The sequence below is a fragment of the Lethenteron reissneri genome, chromosome 41, assembly GCF_015708825.2.
Source record: "Lethenteron reissneri isolate LAM-NWPU_2019-01 chromosome 41, ASM1570882v1, whole genome shotgun sequence".
Lineage (NCBI taxonomy): Eukaryota > Metazoa > Chordata > Hyperoartia > Petromyzontiformes > Petromyzontidae > Lethenteron > Lethenteron reissneri.
This window is the reverse complement of record NC_083819.1, coordinates 12,248,003-12,268,966: the sequence shown is the minus strand read 5'-3', so window position 1 is coordinate 12,268,966 and position 20,964 is coordinate 12,248,003. Positions and strand designations below refer to the sequence as shown.

At 49.9% G+C, this 20,964-nt stretch overlaps 1 protein-coding gene across 1 annotated transcript; it reads right to left on the bottom strand.

The window, feature by feature from the left end:
• Positions 1-382: 382 nt before the first annotated feature.
• Positions 383-8,975, bottom strand: FEM1C (fem-1 homolog C). Its single transcript, XM_061568269.1, has 2 exons — positions 8,742-8,975; positions 383-6,856 (listed from the first exon to the last, which is right to left on the bottom strand). The coding sequence occupies exon 2, from the start codon at positions 6,821-6,823 to the stop codon at positions 4,952-4,954; it is 1,872 nt and encodes a 623-aa protein (XP_061424253.1). The 5' UTR covers positions 6,824-6,856; positions 8,742-8,975; the 3' UTR covers positions 383-4,951.
• Positions 8,976-20,964: the final 11,989 nt, after the last annotated feature.

Sequence of the window (20,964 nt, the reverse complement as noted above, 5' to 3'; positions counted from 1 at the left end):
ATCAAATTTAGAAACGTACTGTTAAAACATTTCACACCGCTGCAGTAGTAGCAGTACACATTTGCAATTTGCTTCAAGTCATTCGCAAGTGATGCAACAACGGGACTGTAGTATATTGACACATCCCATTGGCTTCATGGAAGTAAATACTGGCCACGTTTCAACAATGAGCGTCTCATCAGCCTTGAGACCAATGGGATGTGTAAACTAAAACTTGTGATGTGGAGAGACGGCTAAATATGAAAGACTATTGACTATTATTGTTACCTGTTCTCCACAAAACGAACTTAATTACAGTTTGATGCATGGCTACCAATTGCATTGTGCGGCCCGTGTGACCCAAAAAGTAACTTTCCCCCGCTGGAGAGCCAAGATGCAAGCGGCAACAAAAGGAAAAGATTATCCGGCATCTTGCACGTCTGCACGAGCATTTACCTCGCACGCGTCGTGTGTGTTGGCGATTCACGCGGTCATTTCTTTAGCACTCTGACAATTTGGCGGTTGCAGTTTTGCTGGAGCTGCATCGTTTGTCACAATCCCATTTTAGCGGCACTGGATTTTCAAAAAGCACACAAAAACGAGATCAGAAGTTGTTGTTTTTCTCAAAATGCCATCCTTATATTGTGAATGTTAAACACGCCGTCGGAACATCACAAGAGCTTTGTGTCAACGAGAAATGTAATTCCGTGAGCAATGCAAGGACTTAAATGATAACTGCCGATGTTACGATATTCTTTGGTTTTCGAATTATTTCCCTGTGATGCCGGTGATGTTCATTTGACAATGCAGTGTAATGAACCACCCAAGAAGCACATGATTGCAGCAGGTTTACATTATATTCTCAGTGCATAGATTATTTCAGCCGACAAATATAACAAGCATTTATTGAAACAGAAAACAAACAAAAAATTTCTAAATAGTTTTTTAAATGCTACATTATGCAACATTCGTATTTCCATTAAAAGATATATCAAACATGTCTCTATATATCACCGAGCATAAAGTTCAAACGTACCATTAACCTGATATCTTGTTCAAATCACTTTCCAAGTCGTGAAACATTGTCTGGTCAAGGTATGAATCTAATTTGTCACAAACATCACTCGTGTTATTTTGATGAACCACGCTGTGTAATGTAACCCAAGCTGAAAATGTTTTCCCCTTTTTTCTGGCAACAAACAGGTGTGTTGAGATGTTAAAACACCAAACTGAAACCTTTTACAAGGAATCATGTCTGCATTAACCACAATACTTGTGGTCGGAATGCAAAAAAACCTCTAATATATGCATTGTCTTTTAAACGAATTGGTCCACACCAGAGACAACCTTCTTTTGAGCCTCGTCTCAAAACGGCGTCCTCTGGTCTAACACCGTTTTCAGACGAGGCTCAAAAGAAAGCTGTCTCTGGTGTGGACCAATCAGTTTCAAAGACAATGCATATATTATCAGAGTATGTTTTTTGTTTGCATTCTGACCACAAGTATTGTGGCTAATGCAGACATGATTTCTTGTAAAATGTTTCAGTTTGGTGTTATAACATCTAAACACCTGTTTTTTTGCCAGAAAAAAGGGGAAACCCTATTCTCATATTTTGGTACTGGCAAAGGAGGTCCCATGATGTAACCCCGAGCTCTTCGTAATTGGCAATCTTTTCTTCTGCTTAGTAACCAAAATGTTATGTTTATGCACTCGTAAACATTGGCGCAATATGGCAGAACTCGTCGGCACACCACACATTTCCTCAGCAGGTTAAAGTGATGGGACGACGTGAAATCACTGCACGCGGTGCTGAACGGAGGTATCCGAGAGGCGTAACTGTGGTCATGCAGGAGGACCGGTGGCACAAGTGGCGCGCGCATCCACGGAACCAACCCACGCACGCGTCGTTAACGCCGCCCTATAAGGGCCACGCTGGAGGAAAGTCTCCGACACAATTCAAAGTGCCCTCTTTATTTGAATGGAACAACATGCAGATGAAATAGCTTATGGTCAGTCGCATAAACAGGCTCAGTTGTTATTACGCATCGCCGGTTGCTCGTGCAGATCGTCGTCTGGCTATTTGGATGGAACAATGCCGATAATGTACTTTTGTTAAAGCATTGACCACGCATCACGAGAAGAAAATTGGCGCATCACAACAAGGATGAGATCGTTCAATTTAAATTTGCTAAGATGTATCAGAATGAGTAATGCCCAAGTAGCCTGGGCAATTCGGGGAAAATGCCTTTTTGAAGTTGATGTTATTGTCCGCACCAGCCAATCGGCCTCGACAAAGACGGCAACTGTGAAACCATGCATAGCTCCTTCTGCTACAGGGAGATTCAAACCCGACCTGTGAAACTTGTCATCTAATGAATGTATTCTATCAATCGTGCAAAATTGTAAAACGTAAGGACACAAGAGATACCCAATTTAAGCTCCAACGTAGCCTCTCAATAAAATGTAAAATCATAAAATGAATTCTTTAATATGGTCAGAAAAATCATGAGCAAACTTACGGGAAACTCCTAGCAGATGTATTTTCATGGAAACCCAACTGCGGGAACTCGGCTCGTATGTAGTCTTGGTTCGGCAATTGATGCCATGCAAGGTGCAGCAAAGTGATAACTGATCGCGATGAGAAATTGTCACCAGCCTGAGTGTAAAGTGCAGTAGTTTGGTCTGACGGAACTGCCGGCTTTCTTGACTCAATTGAATCGCCTCATCAGATCAAGAACACCTTCACAGCCTCCAAATGTCCACATATCCACATTAAGCACACGAGTAAGGTGCCTGCACAGTACGGTACTATGTTTAAGAGTCTTAGGATTCAGGAGACATGGGTCAGAAAGCAAAGATGTGAACAGCGAACAGAATAGTAAACTGTACCCGCCGATACCCAGCATCTCGGATCCCTGAGTAACAGAAGCAATGGACGATGATGAGAGCCGTATGCTCAGCCATGGCTCGGCTCAGCTGAGTGTAGTTCAAGCCGCACTTGGAGTCGACTGGCATGAGCCGAAGGCAATGCTGAGCAGAGTCGTGACCAAGGATAATGGGCCTCGACCAGTTATATGCAATGTTAATGTGTTTTAAACTCGCACACAATGTGGTTGGTGCCTTTTACAAATATGAATGGAATAAAACATTTAGGGTGGTGAGTAAAAGTCACTGGCCATCAGCCTACAGGGAACTTCTTGCTCAAGATTGTTTGTTAAACATTAGAAATCTTGCGGTTTTAGCGATGGGCAGATTGTTTTACATGTAGTATAGGCAACAAAGCAATCATGCATGTTTCATTGATAGAGATGAGCATGTAAAAAAATAAAAGTTTAACTTGCAGTATTCGAAGTTAAATAGAAATAAGGGATTTTATTTTTAAAAATGCAAAAGGATGCTTAAATGGCGAGTTAGACCTATTCAACTAATTATCTTGCTTCCGCGGGGCTATCAAGGGTCTACACGACCCAGATTGGCCAGACATTGCAACCTCTCATGTTTTGCAACTTGGCCACATAGGCGTGGAACCAAACACCCGTGTACCCCCCCTCCCCTGTAGTGCACTTTAAACGCTTCACACGACATGCTGCTCCACGCGCGCGTCCGAGCCGCGCAGTTCCCTGTGCCGCGCATGCGTCTCCTCCTCGCCTGCCACCGTTTTATTCACAAGGTTTGGTTCGCGCCAATTGTCATTTTGAACAGACTCAGGCAATTTTGTTTCTTTTTGTTTCACCTATGGATCCATAGTGCCCTATTAGACTGAACCTGAATAGCAACACATTATGTACAGTAATATACTTACATTCTTGGCCTGAGAACAGATGTAATTACAATGACGCTTTGTTAAGCACATTATTTGCACAAGTTGCCGTCTTTCGGCAGGATTTAGTATGGTATTTGCCCCATCAAAAGGCCCGATATTGTGGGCTCCACTGCAATAGCTGAAAGGGACAAAAAGCAATCTAATGTGTAATGTTTGTGCACATTAGAAGTCTTAAGCCTTCCATCAGGACCTAGCTAACCACAGCAAAATGGTTCATTTCAGAAAAAATACGGCTGCCTGCAGGGAGATTGCTCATAAAATGGAGCTTAATAAAAGCAATAACAAAAATACTGCAGAATATTGAAAAAAAGACTCGTTGGCAAAAAGATACTGGGATAAATTTGTTCAATTACAATGAGATTTACATTATTGTAAAACTCACGCTTTACTCGGTGCATAAAATGCCAATGTAATTCCTTACAGCGCTTCACGTAAAAATACCTCAAATGCAGTAACACGACGCTATTAACGTGGAAAAAATACGCAAGTGAGCACGCATCTAGGCCTCGATGAGATCCCATCGGTAACTCCAATCTATTGTCACAATGCATCTTCCCTCCCGCCGGTTCAAATCATTTCCTGTCAACAGACGAGCTACGGATAGTCAGGCACACACCTTAAGTGTGTACAAAAATATAACAATGTTGGCTAATCCACGGGGGACGTTTCATTAGTTCCTGCAACGCCGACAAATGTGTAACCCAACGACATAAGGAATCGCGGTGATGTAAAATGATGCGTACAATCGCACGCGGATGGCTGGTGATCAGGCTTTTCATTTCTTGCAAATTTTACTTCAACGGGGTTTAACTCAACCAAAATGTTAACTGAAGGTGATGTTACAGTACTAATGGGATGTGGAATGCATATCCTCACCGACGGGTTAAGTGTGCTTAGCAAATGCAGTCGTTTGCTGCAGAGCATTCAAAGTTAAATTCCCCACAGCCTTATCTGTATTTAACATCCACAATTTACACCGAAGAGATCCTTACAGTATACACGTATATATCAATGTCTCATAGAATTTTACGTTCTGATTTTTTTTTATATTTAAATCTGTATCAAAGTAATGTGCACACTATATTCATTTCAGCACCTTTGGACATATTGTTACTCGGGTAACGGAAGCAGTAAGCACATGCCACCTTATTAATGTAGTTGAACAAAGGCCTCCAGTATACTGGGAATCTTCCCCTTGTATGTCACTTTGTGTCCGATGAGGGCTTGCGCAGCCAGACACTGCAGGGTCACGTGGCAGGTAGGATGGATGAGATTTTTGGCCATTTCTTTTTCATCCAGCAGCTCGTACGAGGTGCGGCGGGCCGCATTCGCCATGTCAAAGTGGGCTCCGTTATCGAGGAGAAGCTTCATGATGTCCGAGTTGTTGTTGAGCGCCGCCACGTGGAGCGGCGTGTTCCCGTCGAGGTCACAGGCGTCGATGTCGGCGCCGCACTCAAGAAGCAGCGACGTGACAGGGCCAGAGGGGAACTTGCACACGGGGTAGCGGCCTACCGCCGTCGTGTCCTTGTCGACGGCCAGGTGCAGGGGCGTGAAGCCGTTCTTGCCCCGGGGGTCAAGCCGCAGCAGCTTGTACACTGACTGCTTCTTCAGGAAGTCTTGCTCCACGTCGCACGGCACCTTCTCCAGCAGGCACACCAAGTGCAGGATGATGGATAGGGCTTTGTTGAAGGGGCCGTGGTCTCGTTCTATTGGCGACGGGCTACTGGTGTGGTGGAGGTGCTTGAGCCCACGCTCTATCTCCAGCACGCTTTTTATCAGTATTCCCACGAGATCGTAAAAATCCACCGTCGTTCCCAAGAGGCCCTGGGCACGGTCCTGAAGCATGAATGAGAAAAGCTCAGCAAAGGAGAGGAGGCTACTGGCTGTCATGGGGCTCAGCGGGTCCAGGTACTTCTGCTGCATGTCGAGCGCGTACTTCCAAAGCTTTATGCAGCGTTCAAAGTTCCCAGAGTCGGCGTACACGGCCCCGCGATAGCGAATGTAATACGAGGTGTCGGGGTGAGATGGGCCAAGAACTCTTTCTCGAATGAGCAACGCTTGAGTTCTCATCTCGTCAGGGTCGGCGATCAGTGCATCCAACTCGTCAGCATTCGCCACCTCTCTGGCATAATCGTAGGCTGCCACGAGCTGTTTGGGATCCGGTTTGTGGATGATATTCGTGCGGTCACAGTACCTCATTTCCATGGCTTTTTTCCAGTATTTGAGGGCTGTCAATAAATCCCTCTTCTTGTCGACGAATGTGGCACCCAGCAACTCCAATGCGTCGATCCGTTCCTCCCGTGACGTCTGCGGGTTGTGGATCAGATATTCCACAATGTTGGTGTGGCCAGTCACGCTGGCTGCCATGAGAGGCGTCATCCCGTAACCATCCTTCTCCATGTGCGCGCTGTACTTGAGCAGCATCTTCATGATCTCCAGGCTCCCCGATTCGGCACAGTCGTGCAGAGCCGTGTTTCCCTTGACACTCTTGCGGTTCACGTCGGCGCCTCTCTCCAGCAGGTACTTCGCGATCTCCTTGTGGCCCTTGTAGCAGGCGATCATCAGGCAGGTGTGACCGTGGCGATTGGCCACTTCCAAATCGGCCTGGTGCTCGATGAGGTACTTGACAATATCCAGGTGGCCGTCGAAGCAGGCGGCGCGCAGCGGCGTCGAATTCGTCAGGGTGGTGTTGTTGACGGAGGCGCCGTGCGCCAGCAGGGACTTCACAACGGCCAGGTGGCCCGCGGCCGATGCGGCCCACAGGGGCGGAGCTCCCTCGATGGTCTCGCCGTCAAAGTTGACGGAGCCGCCCAACTCGATGTTGGCATTGCAGTGCTCCACGAGGTAGAGGACCACGTCAAGGTGGCCGTAGCGGGCAGCTATGAGCAGCGGGGTGGAGCCCCCCGTCTTCTCGGTGACCAGGCCGCGCAGCTCCTCCGGCGCCTTGTGCCGCAGCAGGCGCTGCAGGAAGCGCAGCTTGCCGTCGCGAGCTGCGTTGAACACCGCCGTCTTGATGTCCATGCTTGCATCCGACTAACTCACTTTCATGATAACCTGTAAATAAAGTGTGGGCAAGTCACGTGAGTGAAGCACTTGCCGAGTACTGGTAAACATCACAATTACAGTAGTTTGATGTATTAGTCTTGGGTAAATATACAACTCAATTTACCGAAGAATTAATTTTATTTTAAAATGTTGCATATTTTTATTTAAATTGGTACATGAGTTACATGTAAAAACATGACAATTTAAATGTACTTTATTTAGAGCGAAAGTTCCCTATCTATGATACGCAAACCCTGGGGTGTACACGTGTTATCTCTCGGGAGTCATTTACATTATCATCAGCCATGGTCAATCGATTGAGAGTTAAAGGCCTGCCCAAGCCACTGCCACCAGCTCCTGCGATGTATAATCAACCAAGCGCTTGCACACCGATTTAATCGATTTTGCCTCAGTGGACGACCTTTCGGATGTGTCCCGTTCCTGAGCTGTCATTCCCTTATTATTCTTCAGCATTGTCCTTTCCAGAAATGTGTCCTGCACAAGCCCACTTCAATGTCTTCTTCAGGTTTCATATGTGGTTAGCAGAGCTGATAGGCTTCGTAGGGTACACAAGAAAAAAGTTGCAAATCATTCATTGAATGCATTAGACTATTAATTATAACTCGTGAAACATTCATTATGTAAACTTACGATCAGAATGTAAATATTGTGGATTTGCTATCCAACACACCAGTGTGCTGTACTAGTAACGAATTGGCATGTTGTGTTTACGTGACAAATCTTACTAATTGGCTGTGTCGGGTGGTGGCGGGTTTAACGACACATTTATATTTACGCGACCTAACCCAAAAAAACCTATATTATTACGATCATCTCTCAAATATCTCAAGTTCAGGCTATTGCCCGAAGCGTCGCCTATGATCTATTTTCCATTTACGGCAGTGGCACTGTGACGAACGTGTCCCCGTTATCTATGCTTTTGCACCAATGCCAACACAGCAGTATCACTAAATTATGGAATCATCTGACAGCTGATAAAGAATAACTGGGAAATCAAGAGCAGTCGTCCTATGGATGGACGATCCCCCACCATGAAAATGTGGAATGGCTCGGGCCTGCACGGGAGAATAAGTACCGCCCACTGCATTTGAGTAGTGCGACGTTTGAGCTTTTTGTTTAAATCCAAAACAGATTGGAACAATTAACATGTATTCACTGTACAAACAAAATCCTCAAACAGAACAGATGGCGGGGGTGTGATCGAGAGCTATTTAAGGCCGCGTTAAGAAAAGGTCGCGCCAATGCTGTTGGAGTTCATATGTACACGGCCGCACGAGGACACGGGCAGCCGAAAACAGAACCATCACCACCAACACCGGAATAATCAATACCGAGACAAACAAGGCAGCCGCGGGCGAGGAAGCGGGGGCGGGGGAAGCGAAACAGACGCGACCCAGGGTCTCGCTTCGCCCGTGAACTTGGACGCGGGGGCGGCCGGGCCTCAGTAGAAGCAGACCGAGGCCGGCCACAGCCTGGCACGTGAAGAGCCGCGAGGTCTCCACGGCCCGGGCCGCGGGCCGCGGGCCGCAGGGGGTCGCGGAGAAGGTGCCGCGGCGACCTTAACGCCCCCCCACCCCCCCGCGCCATTTCCCCGAGTCATCCCCGAGGCACAGCAGGCCCAGTCCACCCAAGCCAAGCAACGACGCCACGGGGGTTCGCACACCCGCTAGGGTATGCGGGAGACGCGCGGATCGCGCGGGGCAGAGAGGAGGAGGAGGAGACGGGGAGGGGAGCAGAGGCGCTGGGCGCGTCGCCAAATACCGACACGGCCCCGCGGAGTCGAAAACGGGGCCTCGGTCTCGCCTGGACGCGCGCCGGAGAGAGGGCCGGAGGAGCGAGCTGGGGGGCTCAGGCGAGCAGGGGCGCGGGTTACCGTGAGGAGGCGCTGCTGAGGAAGGGCAGTGCGGGTGGCGCGGGGATGGAGACGAGGATGAGGAGGTGGTGACGAGGAGGAGGTGACGAGGGAGGGGTGGGGGTAGAGAATGAGGAGGAGGGAGGAGGAGGTGGAGCGGACTCTTCGATCTTCGTCTTTGGGCCGCGGGGTCGTGGAGGTGTCGAGCGATGGCGGCGAGTCCAGGAACAGCTGATTCACGGCAACACAGCGACCAATCAGCAGCGAGCCCCTCTGCCACGGCGAGCAATCAGAAGCGGACTCCACCGCTACAACCACCAATCAGAAAGGAGCGCTACTGTCACAGCGACCAATCATAAGTCAGCACAGCCACCAATCAAAAGCGAGCTCTACAATCAGTGACCAACCACCAATCGACGCTTCGCTCTACTTATCATCACAACCACCAATCACAGTGCAACACCAACACAACCACCAATCACACTTCATGTCCACGTTTATGGACACAACCACTACCACAGCAACCTCGTGCTCTCTTATGGCTGATGTAGATGCAAAGCAACAACTACAATTTCACATTGAGGTGGTCAAGCCAGACAAACAAGTCTGGAGACAGCGGAGTGTATCGCTGTGATGTCTCCTTTGTATTTGTGGATCGGGCATTGCGACGTTTTACGTTGTATGGTCTGTTCTGGATGACCATAGGAGCACACTACTGAAGAGTTTTAAATTTTACACTTGTGCATCAGGAATCTGCATTTGCCATGGTTTGTGCGGATGCAGTTTAGGGTGGACCATGAGCTTCGTGGAAGATCAAATCCAGTGATCTTCTGTTGGGTCTTTCATAAGGTGTTTGTTTGTGAGTTCTTTTGAACTCCATTCAGCTCTCCAAGGTTCGTCCGGGGTTAAACAGGCATTGTTGAAGGTTAAGAGCATGGGTCCAAAAGGGCGTGTGTGACTTCAGGTGATGATGAAGGACTTCATGGAGTTCCTGATGAATGGGAAGGCGACTGCTTTACTCGATTCGCAGGCCTTCCCGGAGGGTTTTAGCATTGCGGTGGATGAGTGGGGGAGAGATTTGTGACAGCACGGGCAGCCAGGGTATTGGGGTCGATTTGAGGGTTCCAGTGACACACCACATTGCAGTGTTCAGATAGACATTGACAAGTCGAGTGTGACTACTTCTGGTCCATACTCGTGCACAGTACTCAGCTACAGAGTGCACAAGGGCCATCGTTGACACCTGTAGCACTGAGGGTGCTGATGCTCTCCAACTTTTGCTTGCCAGTTTCTGGACCAGATTTGCCCTTGTTTTAGTTTAGGCAGCTACCTTTTTTAGGTGGTTGTTGAAGGTTAGCATACGGTCCAGCTTCACTGCGAGATAGGTTGGAGTGGGTTCGTGTCACATAGTGTTGCAACAGAAGGTCACTGTATTTGTTTCCCATATAGACATGCACTCGCCTATTGCACAGCATTGTCCATATCAGGTGTATTGTTTTGAGGCAGGTAATGGTCCTTGCAAGCTTCAACATCAAGCCCCTAATCCAGACTGTGTTATAGGCCAATGACAAGTCCACAAAGCCTGCTCCAGTCTTGGATTTCTTCTGGAAATCACAGCGACCAATAGAGCAGAATGAAACCCACCTTTAGACAGTGTAGAGTTGTGCCGACATGTTTACGATATTGCCAGTAGCCAGCGATGGGCATGAAAGTACAGGTAACAATTGGTATCATAAATAGAAGAGGCAGCCATAGCGCATACATTTGTGGGTGCAGACCTACCTAGTTCTCCACAACTTGCAGTTTTGTGGTGCACCAATCCGCTTGGTCTTTGCACATGAACCTATCTCATTCTCATTGCCCCATCGTGGCAGTGATCTGTCTGTTGGATGTGTTCCTTCATTTGACTGCAACTGTGATTAGTCTTGACAACCGGCCATGACCCCTACTCGTGACGTATCCAGTCCAAGACTACTTACTTTTTTAAAGTCAAAATGCTGTCTGTAATTTCTATTTGTTTTATGACCCATGTGTTTCACTTTCAGTGTAACTCAGCCTGTTCTTGTCTACGCTTCTTTGAACACATAGAACTTTCGTCCCATTTTCATTTTCAATGTCCCTATTCCTACACCACGTGTCATAGTAGGTAATACACACTAATAAGGAACCTTAGTATGTGGTATTAAATTCCACTTAGCCTCGCTTTTGTAGCAATGTTAAAATACATTTGAATCTGTAAAAACTGACTGTAACCATTATGGGCCTAGCTATGATGAATTGCAAATAACTGTGCACCAAGCAGTGTGTTGCAGTCCAGAGGAGCCATGTGTTTTGTACTGCATCTTACCGCTGCATACTTCTCGTTAGGATGAAAGTACCATGTTGAGTGGTGCGCCTTGTGCGCCATAGAGTTATAGTGCACGTGATGCGATAGTGACTCAGGGATTGGACCCTAAGCCAAACGTGTACACGTGGCTTTAGACCACAGCCAGAAAGCAGCTGAATAGGCTCCAGTGTTTATGGGCCCTAGTTCGTACTGCATCAAATTCACCATGGAGGTAGAAAAGGATGGCAAGCTACCATTCTTGGATGTTCTCATCGAAAAGAGACCAGATGGATCAATGGGCCACTCTGTCTACAGAAAAGCAACCCATGCTGATGCCTACCTAAAACCTGACTCCCACCACCATCCATCCCAAACGTATTCCCTCAGCAAAACTCTACACCATAGAGCTCGATGTATCACCGACCATCATCACCTAGCCAGTGAACTGAAACACATGTGTAACGCCATGAACACACGGTGTACTTACCTGCACTAGAGGACATACGTCAGTAGGGAGTGATATGTGGGCCACCGAGGTTCCCCAGACCCCAAGAGGGGGGCTGGGGGAATAATCTAGGATCCCCTGGAACACTCTGGAAGGGAGGCGTGTCCAGGGGCGGAGAGACCCTAGGAGGTGTATAAAAGCCGGACCCCTGAATGGGTTCGGCAGTCGTCCTCAAGCCGAAGACAGAAGACTGGGCTTAGAATAGGACCCTGGGACCCCCAGACCCGCTGTCATTCTAAGGGCCGGGACTGAGGTGTGACAGTGGTCGGACCCTGGGTACCCCCAGACCTGACGTCCTTGTAAGGGCTGAGACTGAGTGGGCTAGTGGCCAGGACTCGAGAACCTTGGCTGGGTCGGGTCAGGATAGCCTCCCCTAGGGCACCTAGCCAGAGGGCTGAGTGAAGAGTGGGCCCCAGTGTTAGGAGGCACGATAGCCCGGAGGCCATACCTCCCCAGGTAGCGAGTGTAAGGGGCCGTTGCCCTTCATAGTAGGGACCTTGCGTTGAGTTATTTGTTTAATAAACTGTTTCCTCAAGTACCGGCTCTCCCTCGTCTTTGGGCTTACTACACATGCACCAAGCTCTCAAGATGAACGGATATTCAGACTACACAATCCGTAAAGCTATCACCCCAACCGTTGGGAAGGAGCCATCTGAGGACCCAATCAAAACCATCACCTTGCCGTACATAGCAGGGGTCACTAAAAATATTTCCAAAATAATGAGCAAACACAAGATCAAGGTTCGATTTAACACAGTACATACAATTCTTGATCTGATACCATCTGTTAAGGATAAGATCCCTGACATGCAATACCCCGGCGTCTACAAACTAAGCTGTGTCTGCGGCAGTTGTTACATTGGGGAAACTAAGCGACATGTCTTGAACCGTGTTCGTGAGCATAAGGCAGATTTAAAACACGGGAGGACCAACATGTCAGCCGTGGCTGATCATTGTTTTAATGCGGTTGGCTCACACAAAATGTATTTCTCTAAGACAAAGGTACTTTGCAAGCCCACTGGCTATCACCAAAGATTAGTTCATGAAGCCATCCATATATACAGACACAGACACAATTTCAACCGAGAGGATGGGTACAAACTCAGCAATCATTGGAAGGACGTCATCAACCAACTTAAGTCATAACTAGCTGTGATGTTTCCATCTTATCACCTTCCGATGTTAGTTTTATTTTACTAAACATGGGACAAGCAATTCCAGTCCCTGCTGTGTCGCCCCTGCATTGGGCGTACCACAAGTTGTTAATCTCTCCACGGTTCGTACGTCTACCCTATTTACATAACCATTGCCGCTGGTTTACCAGGACGCTTGGGCTATGCCCATTTTGAACCTTTAAAAACAGCTTGCCTTGGGTGGTCCCCCCCCCCCCCGTGCTTTTTTTCCACCTGATGACCAATCGCTTGTGTTACAATCAAAACGTCGTAGTTTCTTGTTTTTTTACCTATCTACGAGACTTCACCGAAAGTACCAAAATACATGTATTTTTGGATAGTTGTCACGTTTGATGCTGGAACCTGGTTTATGTTGTGTAATCAAATTTCCATCAAAATGGGCATTTATTGCCCAATGCGTTTTACTTGTGCCAAAATAAAGCAAACCAAACCACTCGCGCTCCCACTTCATGAAGTCCAGTCATCTCAACAAGTCGTAGGATACAGGAGAGAAGAACACAACGCATCTTAACATGATGCGATCATTCACGGTCTCACAAACCAAGTCCCTGCATTGTCCAGTGTTCATTATTAATCTGTGATAATACCATGATAGATATTTTGGAATTACAGTCCAAATACACATACCTCATGATGCTGGATGGAATCTCCAGCGAAACCTATAGACTGTTCCACGTTTTGCTTAACTTTCAACATTCTGGTTAGCTCATAAACCAAACCGGCACATTCGCCCATGATGTGACATTTTTAATTGTCTTTGTTGGGTGGTGGAGGGTTAAAATTACAATTTTACATACCTACGCAATCTAAACCAAAAGAAAACACGAATCGTACGAATATGAACTTGTATGAAAAGTTTTTGATGCAGTTATGAATGATCGGGATAAGACCGTGGACCCTGCTGCACGAAACAACCTCAGAACCCCTGCATTCATTCCCACTTTGTGTTCCTCAAGGCACAATCCAAAGATCACAGGAACACAGCATCTTGACATGAGCACTTGTGCATTTGTGCAAGCCAGACATCTCTTCAGAAAAAATAAAAATTGTTTTCGTAACCCATGAAACAAACTTTTATTGATCAATACCCTATTTGAAATCACTCTGTCTCGCGGAGTAGCAAGCATTTGGCTTAAAAATACCATTTGATGGTACGTAAATGTATGTAGTGCTTTCTAGATGCATGTACTGTTTGTCCACTGTTCTCCAAAATGGAATTGGTGGATTTATGTACGTTATCTTTAAATATAAAAGGGAAATTTGTGAGTATGTGTGTCTATTCGAAATGTTTAACATACTTCCCAACATGCAACACACTTGACATTTGGCATGTGGGTAGCTTCCAGATTGTACACAATGCACAACGTATAAAAATAGACTTTTGTATTTTGGGGGGGGGGGCGCAATAATGGATATATTTTGTAACGGCAAGTGAGCAGTGACGTCACATCTGTGATGTCACCCGCATGCGGCAGCGTTATGCAGTGTGCTTGCTGACGTCACGCATCCCACCCCCCACCCTCCGCGTAGGCCGTCTATTAATCCAAGACAAGAATCCCAGTCTCGGGCGAAGCCGGGTAGTAAAGCTAGTTTTAACATATATTAAAGTGAAAATTGCATAGAGTGAGGGAAAAAAAGTATTTCATCCCCTGCTGATTTTGTACGTTTGCCCAATGACAAAGAAATGATCAGTCTATAATTTTAATGGTAGGTTTAATTGAACAGTGAGAGAGAATAACAGCAGAAAAATCCAAAAAAACGCATGTCAAAAATGTTATAAATTGATTGGCATTTTAATGAGGGAAATAAGTATTTGACCCCTCTGCAAAACTTGACTTAGTACTTGGTGGCAAAAACTCTTGTTGGCAATCACAGAGGTCAGACGTTTCTTTTAGTTGGCCACCAGTTTTGCACACATTTCAGGAGGTATTTTGTCCCACTCCTCTTTGCAGATCTTCTCCAAGTCATTAAGATTTCTAGGCTGACGTTTGGCAACTCGAACCTTCAGCTTCCTCCACAGATTTTCTATGGGATTAAGGTCTGGAGACTGGCTAGGCCACTCCAGGACCTTAATGTGCTTCTTCTTGAGCCACTCCGTTGTTGCCTTGGCCGTGTGTGTTGGGTCATTGTCATGCTGGAAAACCCATCCACGACCCATTTTCAATGCCCTGGCTGAGGGTAGGAGGTTCTCACCCAAGATTTGACGGTACATGGCCCCGTCCATCGTCCCTTTGATGCGGTGAAGTTGTCCTGTCCCCTTAGCAGAAAAACACCCCCAAAGTATAATGTTTCCACCTCCATGTTTGACGGTGGGGATGGTGTTCTTGGGGTCATAGGCAGCATTCCTCCAAACACGGCGAGTTGAGTTGATGCCAAAGAGCTCCATTTTGGTCTCATCTGACCACAACACTTTCACCCAGTTGTCCTCTGAATCATTCAGATGTTCATTGGCAAACTTCAGACGGGCATGTATATGTGCTTTCGTGAGCAGGGGGACCTTGCGGGCGCTGCAGGATTTCAGTCCTTCACGGCGTAGTGTGTTACCAACTGTTTTCTTGGTGACTATGGTCCCAGCTGCCTTGAGATCATTGACAAGATCCTCCCTTGTAGTTCTGGGCTGATTCCTCACCGTTCTCATGATCATTGCAACTCCACGAGGTGAGATCTTGCATGGAGCCCCAGGCCGTGAGAGATTAACAGTTTTTTTGTGTTTCTTCCATTTGCGAATAATCGCACCAACTGTTGTCACCTTCTCACCAAGCTGCTTGGCGATGGTCTTGTAGCCCATTCCAGCCTTGTGCAGGTCTACAATCTTGTCCCTGACATCCTTGGAGAGCTCTTTGGTCTTGGCCATGGTGGAAAGTTTGGAATCTGATTGATTGATTGCTTCTGTGAACATGTGTCTTTTATACAGGTGTAGGGGTGTTAGAGAGAGAGCCCGTTATGCATGGCAGCTTATGGCAAACAAACACAGTGGGCGGGGCTACGTGAGTGCACGGGGAGGTGCTCTCTACGACGTCCGCGCCAGGCACCCTGGGGGGGCTGATTCGGAGTTATGATCCCCCGGGGCCCCACCCCTCAGCGGGGGGTTGGGTATAAAAGGGGATGTGTCGGAGGGCTCGGGGAGAGATGTTAAGCTAACCAGTGAAGACTGAAGACGTCTTAGCTAGAGCCCTGGACTCCCCTGGTTCGTCGTCCTTATCAGGGCCGAACAGGACCGAGCCAGCGGCGTGGTCCCGAGAGCCAGAGCCGGTGCTCTTGTCAGAGCTGGTCTGGGACTCAGGGTACCGGGCCCGACTTACCAGTGTCGGGCCAGATAGCCTCCCCTAGCCCGTTAGTGGAGGACTAGGAGGCAGGCTAGGAGTAGCTAGCGCGTGTATCCCCAGCTAGCCGGGTGAGGGGGCCGATACCCCCTCTAGTGTTGTATGCCACAACCGTGCTGTGTGAAATAAACCCGTGTGCCTCCAACTCCGGCGTCCAAGAGTCGTGAACTCTACTACACAGGTAACAAACTGATAATAGGAGCACTCCCTTTAAGAGTGTGCTCCTAATCTCAGCTCGTTACCTGTGTAATGCGAGCCGTACGCTCCGCCAAATGGACGGATGCGGAGGCCCTGGAAGTCTTACCAACACTTCTCGACGACGAGTCCGTCCGGTTCTTCTGCTCCATCAAGGCCGACAAGAAGTAGACACTGCAGGGTGTCTTCGAGGAGATGGCGGATGCGTACGAGCCTCCGGACGACGCCCATCGGAGATTTGTTCAGCACCAACGGGCGCCTGATGAATCGCCGGTGGCCTTCAGAGGCGCAGTTCTTGAACTGGCGATGGCGGCATACCCCAAGACGGAGCCCGATTTGTTGGAGCCCCTCGTGTTGGGCAAAATGCTCGAATTATCTAGAGACCTGGGGATCCCCATGCCGGTGTGCAGCCATGATAAATTGACGTCCCGTGCTGTGGCTAAGTGCTTGGACGCTCAATTTAATCTCCGACGCTGGAAGCAGGTGTCAGCTTGGATGGGGGGGCCCGTCGTTGAAGGTGGTGCTACGGGGTGGGATCCTACGAAGGCGATCTACGTTCCTGACGACAAGGGTCCGCAGGAGTTGACGGCCGCCTCCGCCCAGTGGCCTGCTCAGAGGGGGACGGGGCCGAGGTCCGGGCCGCCGGCGCGAGAGCGTCGGGACAGGGGGGGTGCCGCGCGTCAGAACGACGTGGAGTGTTTCCACTGCGGCCGTAAGGGACACTTCGCCAGGGACTGTTGGGCTCGCATCCCGGGGCCGCCCCAGCAGGAGGCCTCGACCACGGACATCGCGCGAAAAGACCCACCAGTACAGGCAAGTCGGTGCGCACCAGACACCCAGCAAGGCCTGTCACCTCATGCATCACCATTACCGTGCGGTCCGTGTGTCGTTAACAACAAGGTGCCTCCGGTTGACCCGTGTCGCTCGCTAACGCAATGGCGCCGATTGGCACGCAGGGTAGTTGCGGCCACTACGGGGTCGTCCACGGTACCGGGTTCCACTCAGGGGGTCGAGGTGCGTATTTTGGTGGACTCCGGTGCGTCCGCGACCATCATTTCGGATGTCATTTTCCATCTTTTGGGCATTCCGCCAGGGAGAGTGCGAGCGGTTTATGATTCATGCATAGCGGCGAACGGGTGAAGTATGGGCATTGTGGGCCAGGTGGATGCCAACATATCCATCGGGGGGGTGTTGGCTTCAGGGACCGTGTTGATCTCTAGGTCCCTTGCGGTACCCTGTTTGTTGGGGGACTGATTTCCTGGCAAAAATGCCCATTCAAATAAGGATTGATCAAAACTGCATTGAATTACCGGGGAGGCTCAAAATTTTGTTCCTACCGTCGCCATGGGGCCGGCCTGCCCCTGTTTGCCAGGTGCAGGCGCTGTCCGAGGTATCTGTTGACATTCCACCTGGTTCGCAGATGCTTATCCCGTTGAGATATCAGAAGCCAGTACCTGGCGTTGAGGGAGCGGCGGGGGTTCTGTTATCGCCGTCTATGGCTATAACGGGCGGCTCGGCGCTGGTTGGGGCACAAACAATTGTCCGCCCGGGCCAGCCCACGTTCTTACAGGTGCTAAATGGGAGTGCAGAGAATGTCAGTGTCCCGGCTGGAACGGTTGTGGCTCACGCCACGACCGCGTTCACGACCCATGACAACCGGGTCCGCCGGGACATGGTAGGGGGGGGTTTCGGGGCCAACGGGGCAGGATGACCGTTGGGTTGCCGAGTTATGCGGGGAGAATTCATCCCTGACCAGAAAGCAACGGTCCGCGCTTCGCGCGCTGTTGCTAAGTTATTCCGACGTGTTCAGCTCGGATGATTTTCACTTGTTACGCACCTCCCTGCTTTCCCACCACATTGATACGGGGGATGCGGCTCCGATTCGGTTGAACTCGCATTGGTTGAGCCCGACGGAGTGGGATCAGGTTCGCGGGGCAGTGGAGGACATGTTAGCCGCTGACATTATATCCCCATATAACAGTCCATGGGGCGCGCCGGTAGTCCTTGTGAAGAAGAAGGATGGAAAACTGTGATTTTGCGTCGACTTTCGGAAATTGAATAAGGTGTCCATCGCAGACGCATACCCACTTCCGCGTATGGATGATTCCCTCGATGCCTTGTCTGGGGCGAAGTTTTTTTCAACATTGGATCTCCCTTCGGGATTCTGGCAGCTTCCCCTTGACGAATCCTCGAGGGAAAAGACGGCTTTTCGTACGCCGCAGGGACTTTTTCAGTTTAATTGCCTTCCGATGGGCTTGAATGCGGCTCCCGCCACTTTTTAGTGGTTGATGGAGCTGGTGTTAACGGGTCTGCAGTGGGAGACATGTTTGATTTATTTAGACGATGTCATCGTCTATAGCCGCACATTTGACGAATATTTGCAGAGATTGGAGACGGTTTTCGCTAGGATGCGTTCCGCAAATTTAAAATTCAAACCGAAAAAGTGTCACCTACTGCAACGATCCGTGCGTTATTTGGGACACATAGTCAGTGCGGACGGGGTGGCCACGGACCCGGAGAAGACGGCGTGCGTCCGCAACTGGCCAACCCCGGCCTCGGTTGGGGACGTATGTCGCTTTTTGGGGTTCGCCTCATACTATCGCAGGTTCGTCCCGAACTTTGCTATGATCGCTAGGCCCTTGCACCTCCTTACGGGTAAGGGTCGGAGGTTCAGTTGGGGTCCGCTGGAGGAAGCGGCGTTACAGGGCCTACGCGATCGCTTGGCGACGGCGCCGACATTGGACTATCCGGATTTTGATCGACCTTTTATTCTGGATATGGACGCTAGTGACACTGGGATTGGGGCCATTCTGTCACAGTCCAAGGGCGGCGTGGAGCACGTGGTAGCCTACGGTAGCCGCATACTGTCCCCGGCAGAAACCCGCTACTGCGTCACTCGCCGCGAATTATTGGCTATTGTCTATTTTCTCCGCCAATATCGGCCGTCGGGTACGAATATGTGTACACCGGTTCAGCTACCCCCTCGGCCTGTCGTGTCAGCTGTCGAGGTGCCTGGGGCTGTCGTGTCAGCTGTCGAGGTGCCTGGGGCTCCGGTGTGCCCAGGACCAGCCGATGGGATTCTGGACCTGCCGCACTCGGTATGGATTCACGAACAATTGCTTGACGACTCGATTGGGGCTTTACGGAGTCGGGCTGCGAAGGGAGCGGGGAGATTGCTGTCCGGTGGGATGCCGGGGGCCGCTCTCCGGGATGGGTTGCTCATGTGGAGAGAGGGATTGCATGATCGCTGGCGTCTGGTGGTACCGTCGTCGCTACGGTACGAATTGATTCGGACTCTGCACGGCAACACTTTATTACATCTCGGGGTGCAGGAGACTTTGTTAAGATTACAGCGAGACTACTTCTGGCACGGCATGACGATGGATGTCGTCGGACACATTCGGGCTTGTCCCGAGTGTGCCCGGCGGAAGCCGCCTAAAAACCCTTACGTGCCGCCGGTGCAGTCTATACAAGTGTCTAGAATTAACGAGTTGGTGGCGCTGGATATTTTGGGACCTTTCCCGCCATCCGCTAGGGGTAATAAATATTTGCTGGTCGGGGTGGAATATCTTTCCCGCTGGCCGATGGCTTGGCCCTTACCCGACCAGTCGGCGGCGTCTATCATGGACGCCTTCCTATTTGGATATGTGATGGACAAAGGGGAGCCGGAGAGGCTACTCACGGATCAGGGGCGAAATTTTTCTTCCAAATTGTTGGCGGAAGTGTTGCGCTGCTCTGGGAACCAAGAAGGTTCGTATGTCTCCATACCACCCGCAGACGGATGGCATGGTGGAACGCCTTAATCGGACGCTGTCGGTCATGCTATGTCACACGGTTGACGAGAAACAAGCTGATTAGGACTTGCATATACCTGGGGTACTCTCCGCGTATCGGATGACGCCTCATGCGTCCACTGGGTATTCTCCATTTCTTCTCATGTACGGCCGCGAGAATGTGTCGCCGGTGGAAGTACAGCTGAGTACGGGGGCGAAGGGTCCTGTTAAACCTCTCCCCGAATACATCCAGGACACGGTTCGACGCGTCGCCGAGGCACGGGAGGGGGCCCGGTTGGCTACTGCCAAGACTCAGGCGCGAAACAAGCGTTGCGCCCGGCGCTCAACCGGTACATGCCCCTGGCGAGTGGGGGACATGGCATGGCTGCACTGCCCGCAGGTGCGCCCGGGGACCTCCCCTAAGCTTCACAAACCATGGGAGGGGCCGGTTAAGCTTATTGAAGTCCCTAACCCGCAATCTGCACGGGTTCAGTTCGGATCGCGGCGCTGGTACGTTCATACGTCTAGGCTGAAGCCCTACGTGGCCCCGCGGACGGATGCGTCATCCCCTGATGTTGCCTTGCCGGTGTCTATTGCGCCCGACGCACCTCTGCCCTTGCCTGTTGACTCTGCACGCGCGCCTGTTGTGCCTTCTACAGACAAACCAGCCGTGATGCAGGCGGATGTGGGGAATCCTGCTCTGGGTGGGCCTACCACGGCGACGGGGCCATTTGGCCCCGCTTCCCTTCCAACCCCACCACAGACCCCGGACTTGGGTCTCCCTGGGGAACGGGACCTTGGCGTTAACGGGCCTTCAACAGCGGCGGGCGGTTCTACTCCCGTCGATCTTAAGACCCCGTCGCGTTCTCGGTCTGTGGGGGGACCGCCGCCCGTTCGGGACGGGCCGGCGACCTGCACGCGTTCCAAAT

Excerpts from the sequence above, each read along its gene's own strand:
- FEM1C (XM_061568269.1), bottom strand. The coding sequence starts at position 6,823 with ATGGACATCAAGACGGCGGTGTTCAACGCAGCTCGCGACGGCAAGCTG.